At 39.5% G+C, this 8599-nt stretch overlaps 1 protein-coding gene across 1 annotated transcript in view; it reads right to left on the bottom strand.

The window, feature by feature from the left end:
- The window catches only part of LOC125230986 (runt-related transcription factor 1-like), a 68252-nt gene that overhangs the window by 42433 nt on the left and 17220 nt on the right, over positions 1-8599 (bottom strand). The window contains exons 2-3 of the mRNA XM_048136308.1: positions 4726-5049; positions 4142-4358 (exon numbers count right to left, since the gene is read on the bottom strand). Coding sequence (XP_047992265.1) covers positions 4142-4358; positions 4726-4905 — 397 coding nt within the window. The 5' untranslated portion in view covers positions 4906-5049. The remainder of the gene's footprint in view (positions 1-4141; positions 4359-4725; positions 5050-8599) is intronic.

The raw sequence follows: 8599 nt of genomic DNA, 5'->3' as shown, positions 1-8599 counted from the left end.
GGCACCTATCTCCCCTTTGTCTTTTCACTCGATAATTTGAGTGAGATTTTCTCGCAATTTAAGATAAACAAAGAGAGCGCTTACCCTTAATTGGAAAGCAGAGCGTTATTCAGGAAGGAACGTGACAAATAGACACCTCTTAACTTCTTTTCCACTTTAGCCGCTCTGAGCTATATTGGTTTTTTCCGTGTGCTACCAGAAAGCTTTTGTTTGTTTAAGGAAATGTTAATGAGCATTTTTATTGTGTTGCCTGGGGAGCCCGTGCTTTTTCTGGCACGTGTCGATCACAATTAAACATTTTTTTCGAATTACGCACTCTCACCTGTTTCTTTCAAGTCTCACTTCGCAGAGATACAAGCAATGAATAAATTGCAAGTAAGACGTAAGAATATTTTAAAATACAACGGGAGAATCTTCAAATATAACTGCAACATATCGCTTGTTAGAGCTTTGTGACAGGAAAGTATTAATCAATTGCAGCACACGTCCTAGTATAAAAATATTAATGGTAGTATATATCACATTTCGAACAGATAAATGTCGTGGATTTGACCAGAAAGAAATAAGTAAATTCGTTGACTAAAATGCGTGCCATTTATTAAATAGTCCCAAGAGAAATTCATTAAATAATCAATACAAACAAATAAGTACGATTTAATTTAATCAATTAATGCGATCGTACGCACTTTCGAATGGGATTTACTTTATAATTTCAACAAAATGGCATAAATACTTTACAAAAGTGCGTACATCACTTAAGATTACAAGTTAAACTGACGAGATCCCTAATTGTGATAGCACGCCTAAACTAACATTTTGGGTGACATTACACTTGCTAGCCGAGACCTCGTGAGGGTTTAGTCGAACCATAGAGAATTAAGTAAGAGTGGGTGCTCACTCTATACGCATTGAGACTACGGATCTGACCCTGGCGGTGACAAAATCTCTTCTTGATCAATCTTCTAACAGGGACGTGTCCCGGTGTGTTTTACGAAGCTCATAAGCCTAAATTCTCTCTCTGATTTGAGTCACGTAATAACTACTCGTAATTGTCAGCTCTGAAGTATGAGATCACTTGTTAAGACACAAACACCTTACCCAAAATATGGGATGAGCAAGAGAACCAAAATCATCATCACTTATTATCCTCAACAAGAAGAAGGAAAATAATTGTTACCAATTTAATACGAGTTGAGTGACACATCTCTGAAGTATAATACTTTGATCTCAAGGTCGCGATATACTGGTTTTACCCACACCAACGCCCGTCAGACAATAATAACAGACAACAACCTGCCCCCATCCGAGTATTTCTTACAACTTGCCCCTTCGTTAGTGCACTATTTGAATATGAGTTCGGCTGTTTGCGACCCTAAAGTTTCCGTTTGCGCTTTCCGTTGTTCTGGATTGATCGATGGACAAAACGAGGTAATACTAGTTCAAAACGAATTTCTTATTTCAAACTAATTTTTATAAATAAAAGAAAATAAACCAATAGGAGAATCTATTCTGCTATACGCTTGAAATGTAAAAGAAGGATAGGGCATTAAAGTTTTAACACGGTTAGCGGTTGAATTTTTACATGTATCAGTGAAATATCCAAAATAGGCAAAATTTTATCTTAAACTGTCCATGATTGGGTCCGTTACCTTAATACTAGTTAGAGAAGTATCTCGGTTCCACAGGAATTTCTTACTTCAACCTAATTACAGAGGGTGTTTTGTTGAGTAGGATACTGAGGGAAAAATCCTAAAAGTCTTGCATTAACATAGCGTATATTACCAGTATTACGGGAAGTAATTCGCTAAGTATATAGTCCCGCGTTGATCCGTCTAGGAAGCAACACAAGTGCAAGAGGCAGTTGACCGCACTTCACTCGACTTAACCGATTAAGGCGATTATACCAATTGCACAACTGGTTAACAATGATATACTATCAATGTGAAAGGGTTAGCACAGTAACTGTGATCAATTTTTAATTACAAAGAACTTTTTAAAGGGGAAATGCATTACGCATACCACCCAGGCACGAGGTCGGGTCTGGGATGGTTATGTGAGAATCCCTAGGCTGAAGAGACCCGTGGTTTGCCCAAGAAAACCCCTCTGTCGCCGTCTCCTTGCTATAAGGCGAGGAAACGCACAAAATACTCACCCGCAATCTCGCCAGTTTACTAGAAAAGCTTCACCAGCCGCTAGAGTCAACGAAACTAGGTTCCATTTCTTGGATGCGGTTGTTTCATTTTATGCGGTAGACGAGTTAAACGCATGCGATCATGGAACGCATGAATTACAGTACAATCCGTTTTGAGCTTACCGTGGGATTCAGTCAATCTGTGTGAAAAAAATGTCCTATAATATTAACATACATACATACATACAATCACGCCTGTATCCCATAAAGGGGTAGGCAGAGCACAGTGACAGGTTGCCAGCCTCTCGCCTACGCCACAATTTAACCCATATCCCACAGTCGGCTTCTACGACACCCACGGGAAGAAAGGGGGTGGTTAAATTCTTAACCCGTCACCACACGTCCTATAATATTTATTTATTAATAATTTCCCGTTTCAGCCGTCGGGAAGTACCGCGACTCGCGTCGGTCGCATCATACCGGAGCGGTTGACCGCGCGTTAACCCCACAACATTGCTTCAGCCTGTTTTTAGGGTAAACTATTGACGTTACAGATGTGCAAGGTTCTAAAAAGCAGCGACTGCACGATACAATGTTGGCGTGCAGCTCTCATACAAGTTGCGGTTAGATTGTATGTCTGTATCGGCCCTTAGCCGTCGGGAATCAGTAGAAGTGCCGTGACTCGCGTCGGTCGCGTCACGTCGGGGCGGTTGACCGCGCATTAACCCAACAGCATTGTTTCAGTCTGTTAGTTTACCAACTGCACGTTGTGGGGTTATACGAGAAACTTGATATTTCGGAAAGATGAAACATTTAAGAAAAAAAAGTTTCCCAACCTTTTCTAAATAATGTAATTTCAGTCTTTTTACGAGTAACTAGATGTGGAGTGGATGTGGAATATTTTTATAATTGTACCAGACTACCATTTAGACATTTTTTTGCCTGGAAAAGTCAAACTAAAACGGCAGACTCCGCTTTTTCCACTAAATACCTACATATATATTTATGTCATTTTTTTATTTCCATGGCTAATTTCTGAGCTTTAACTAGATTCATTAATTTTTGGAAATGACCTTCAGAGATAAATCCAGGTTTAAATAATAAAAAGAGGAACAAAATAATATCTAATCCAATACAAATTTATATAAAGAGATCTCGAGTTAAAGCAGTCCCAACAAATTCGACAATTTTGAACTTGTTTCATCTTAAGTTCGATTCATGTATACAAACAAATATGGATGTTTACAATAATACAGACATGGGATCATAAAAAACCTCCCCTAAGTAAGCCCAAGCACTCAAGACAAAGCCCGGAGCGGCAACCTGGTGAATATTTGAACGGGCTCTCTTTGCTATATTAAGTCGATGGGGTAATTGATCTGAGATAAATGTAAAGAGCTTGATGGATGAGGTTGCTCAAAGAGTAAGTAGGTAATTATTTAAAACAGGCGCATCAGGTGAATTTTTGAAGGCGGGTTGTTATCGGTATGCCGGAGTACAAGATTTTTTTCCACTAAACCTTCTCAAGCTTGGTTGAAATACCTCTGAAACTATATACTTACTTACAAATCGATACTCATGCCATGTATTCACTTTTTCTCTGGCAGATCACTCATTTATTAGATAAGTTATCCAACAAAGAACGTCTAGCTCATTCTGATTAAAATTGAACTTAGTCACTAAAGTCATAAATTGACATGCAGCTACCTCCTAATGCTAGGACTTTATTTAAACCCGGTGTCATTGGTGAACCTGTGACCATCTCAAGGTCTCATCAAGCTACCAGGGGTTACCAAAGTTGTTCAGGTGGACCCCCCAAGGGGGTCGATGGGGATCTACGTGACAAAAACACGAGGGTTCACAATTCGTAAGGGAAAACAAGTATGGTAGAAATGTGGTGTAGGGGGTCCACCAGAAACAGTTAACTTTTGAAACTGGTCTATGAGAAAAATAGTTTAATTTGGGAACACCTGAGTTACACCAAGTAGATAACAAATATAATTCACTCACCCCTTCCACTCCTCCCAACGAACCTCAGGTCATTGAACTTGGCCACCTGGTTCTTCATCACCGCCGTGCAGTTCCGTAGCTCCGCGGAGCAGTTCTCATCGTTCCCTGCCCGCACTGTGACCAGGGTTCCGTCGCCCACGTCGCCAAGGGCAACCACCTTGAAGGCGACGGGGAGGGTCTTGTTGGAGCGCCAGTGTGGGGGCAGGACTGTGCAGACCTGGGAGAAGAGAATGGTATGCTGGTAAATGCATGATTGATAGCTATAATATTGAGAGAGGAATGTCGAGGTTCGACACAAGATACGGACTACACTGTAACTATCACCAAGCTAAATAGTTGGGTGGGAGTAGTTAAGCAGTGTGAAGGCAAGAGGATGAAAAGTTAGCGAAATTGTTGCCACATTTTGATAAAGGAGGCCTGGCTTACGTTGGCAATGTTGGCATATTGGGTGATTGGCCATTTGAATGATTGTGGGGTAACTTTTAGATCTGGACGATAGTAGCCCTCCGGAATACAGTGGGTCATATTAGTGGAAGTCTATGCTCGGCAGTGGGCGATAAAGAACAGAATATATCACAACTTACCACATGCGGACTGCCAGTCTTCACAAGCTCCCCTGGATGGTCAGCCAACAGACCTTCCAACGTTCGCTCAGCTAACAACTCAGCTGTCAACGGCTGGCTAGGCAAAGTCCCGTAACTTGAAGATGGCGCTTCATGCCCCAACCCACTGGTGGTTGACGTCACTTCACTCGATAAATGCATCGTCTAAACACTTTATTGTTCTGCACATTCACTTGTCTATGAACACATAGTCTGTCACATATCCGATGTAAGAAGCTTCGTGCTTGAATCGGCTTTAGCTTGCCGGTGTAGTAATGATGACGCAGACATTTTAAATGGCCAGACCTGTAAGAAAATATCTTGCATTATTATTTTGTAGCAAAAATTATAAAAATTAGGAACAATAGTAAGAGATACCTGTCGATAGGAGAAACTACAAATACCGGTTTATTTTTGAAATCGGGACTAAAGTAATGCCTAAATTCTTTACTTTAGACCATTTTTGAGGTTTTACATCCGACTACTAAGTTACCACGATAAGAAACATTCTATACTCGAAGCAAACTTGTCATTCATATTTAAAATAAATATGATTAGGTACTATATGAAACATGGTACATTCACCTAAGAGGGTTTAATTTGAAATATTTTAATAGTCTCAAAAAAAGAAGCAGATATTGCAAAATGGCTTCTAAAAAGTGTTATAGTATGCTGCATACCTCCCGGCCGCACGCGTCCCTAACTATCCCATTTTTCACAGACACAGAAAAGGGAAAACATGAAAGTGAACGCGTTTTGAAGCGCAATTTGCTTTGACAATCGAACTAGCCGGGCCCACTTCCGCACGGGATTGCTACTATACACAGTGCGTACGAGTATGTATACACATTATTTGCTTACATTTGTAGGAAAAAAGGATATCTTGTTTGATTATTTTTTATTTATGACTGGTAGGCCCTCGATGTAGGGAACAAATCAAATTATTTTATTAATTTTTTTTTTATTTGTTTTTTTAAGTAGTAACACTACTATATATAAATTATAAACTGAAATAGATACCATACACTAAAGAAAAAGCGATCAAGCCCACTGGTGGCGAAGCCGGGTATCGAACCCGGGTCTCCAGCTAACGCGGCTGACGTGATAAACCGCTACACCACCTCGACCGCCGTGGTACCCGTCGAAATTTCTCTAGTGTATGTTATCTCTGAAGGCTAGGCGCCTTTGACCAACTCTAAGGGCGAGCAATTTGTGCTTGCACCTCCTATATGAATCCTTTTGCAGGATAGGCCTTTGGTAGGCCCTCGTTTCCTTAAGTTTCTGTTTAGGATTTTTTTATTAATATTAAAAGTTACGCAAGTGGAAAAGACTGAGCAAGAAAGCGGACCCTGGCGCTAAGCCGGGAAAACGCTAGAATGAAGAAGAAGATTAAAGTTATGCAAGTTTGGGAATAAACAAGTTTCAGTTTATAGAAAAAATATAAAGTTATCAGCAGAACTATCTAAGAAAATGTCGTGTACCTAATACTCTGAGTCTGTCTTTAGACTTAATCAAATCATTATTTCACTTGCATATTAAGTTTTAATGTACAGATGATTCGTTCTTAACTTTTGTCAAATGTCATTTTGTATTTACTTAGTAATTATATAAATAAACTTTTTAACAAAAAATAAAACCGCCTTCAAAAATAAGCGCGTTACAAAACACGGAGAAACTAAAAAGCAAAAAATAATAAACCTTTGAATTCAGATTTCTTATCGGATTGCAATAATCTAAACATCCAAATTATAAACAAATCAATTATTTTTGTAGTCGGTACCTGACCTGTTCACGAGCCTTGCTATTTCCTGTTTGCCCCACCCAACCATACGCAGGCTGCGGCTGGCCCCGACTCCAAAAATAATATTTTGAAGTCGGTTAAAAATTTAAAAGCAACATCACCGATAGTACCTAAATATAGAAAAGAGACATACAATGAAAATACGTATCGATAACCTTTGCTACCAATTTATATTTGCCGTGCGTATTTCAAAGTCGTTTATGGAAATAAGAAGTGCACCCTTCGACATGGTTGGTTAGATGTCACTTTATTGTATGTGCTTCTTTGATGTTTCAGTGTTATGAAGAAAAGTGAACAGCGCTCTCTAGCGGTTATTTACTAGAACCAAAAATTACTCACATTTTGTGACGTCCTCACTATATCTGTAACTTTTTATTTTATTTAATATAGATGAGGTTTACTCATGGCCACAGAATAGTCTAAGCGAAAACATGGCCTACGATGAAGCGAACTCGCTCAGAAGGGGCTTTGTTCACCCTTGATTTGAATTTGGAACGTATTATAAACTAGGATAGATAGCCACAATATCAGAGGAATCATTGAAATGTGATGATGTGACAAGTCCAAATAAAATTGATACGTGCTCGTATTTCCTGAGACTACGTTTAACACACCGGCGATAATACTTACACCCTTGCCGGGGGCGCAAATAGGCCGTTACTACGCTTTATCTCTCGCGTCTAAAACGGCATATCACCCCACAACCCACTTTGGGGGCACTTCCTCTTTCAAATGCAGTCGTCGATAACATACTCCTTTGGAGAATGTCTTAAGTTATTGAAGAGTCTTACGCAAGCGAGTTATAGTCATCTTATAACCAATGGCCAAATAACATTATGTAAGGCTGTCTGGATTCTAAATTACCTACATATTTAAAGCTTATTTATACGGCGTGCGAACTCGCATACGATTTGAGATATATTATTGATTTACTCATATCCACCTATGTAGCTATGTTTACTGTATGACGTAGGTACGATGATACAGAAATTTTGCTTATGGTTGTAAAATAGTTAATTACCTAGTTGAGAACCTGCTGTAATATGTTTTTTGTTTATTTATAATTAAAATAATTAGCTTCATTCTAGTGAATAATTCAAAATAATTTACCAATTAAGTCCTTGTTATTGCCTGAAACACAGGAACTATCCTAGCTCAGGCATTTGTATAAATCATCCCTTATAAAATTCTTAGTCTTTAAGAATAACCACTGTACTACACTTATGTTATTCATAATAAATTATTTCTATTTCTAACTATTTCTATTTCTATTGAGGTGACAACCAATTCAGCTGACCCATCAAAAGCTGAATTATTATGAAACTCGCATTCCAGATATCGTACCGTTTAAATCAGCCCTTACACTGGTTTTCAAAGCATGTACGATGCGAGCGACTTGAAGCGCTGGTAGCCTAGCAGTAAGTGCGTGCGACTTTCGTTCGGGAGGTCGCAGGTTCGAACCCCGGCTCGCACCAATGAGTTTTTCGGAACTTATGTGCGAAATGTCATTTGATATTTGCCAGTCGCTTTTCGGTGAAGGAAAACATCGCGAGGAAACCGGACTAATTCCAATATGGTCTAGTTACCTTCGGGTTGGAAGGTCAGATGGCAGTCGCTTTCGTAAAACTAGTACCTACGCCAAATCTTGGGATTAGTTGTCAAAGCGGGCCCCAGGCTCCCATGAGCCGTGGCAAATGCCGGGGATAACGCAAGGAGGATGATGTAAGATGCGAGCGACTTAGTGACATCCTCACCAGTCTATAAGTGATCTCCGAATGTGCATTTTATCTCGAATTGTGTTTACTGCATCTCACTTCTCGAAGCTATAAGTTACAAAATTACAAGTGGTAGTCGCTGTCTAATAAGACAAGTTGAAAATATACTTCCTCTAACTTTTAGTTTTGAAAAACTGGTTTTGAAGCGAACGCTATACCCTAATAGGAATAACACCAACATATTGAGAGGATAAGACGTTTTCGAACGGAGATCGTCGATATGTCGATCGTGTAAACCTAATTCCGGTAGGGTACGAGTAACATGTCGCCGTGTTTACTC

The sequence above is a fragment of the Leguminivora glycinivorella genome, chromosome 11 (genome assembly GCF_023078275.1).
Source record: "Leguminivora glycinivorella isolate SPB_JAAS2020 chromosome 11, LegGlyc_1.1, whole genome shotgun sequence".
Lineage (NCBI taxonomy): Eukaryota > Metazoa > Arthropoda > Insecta > Lepidoptera > Tortricidae > Leguminivora > Leguminivora glycinivorella.
This window is presented reverse-complemented; position numbering and strand designations above follow the sequence as displayed.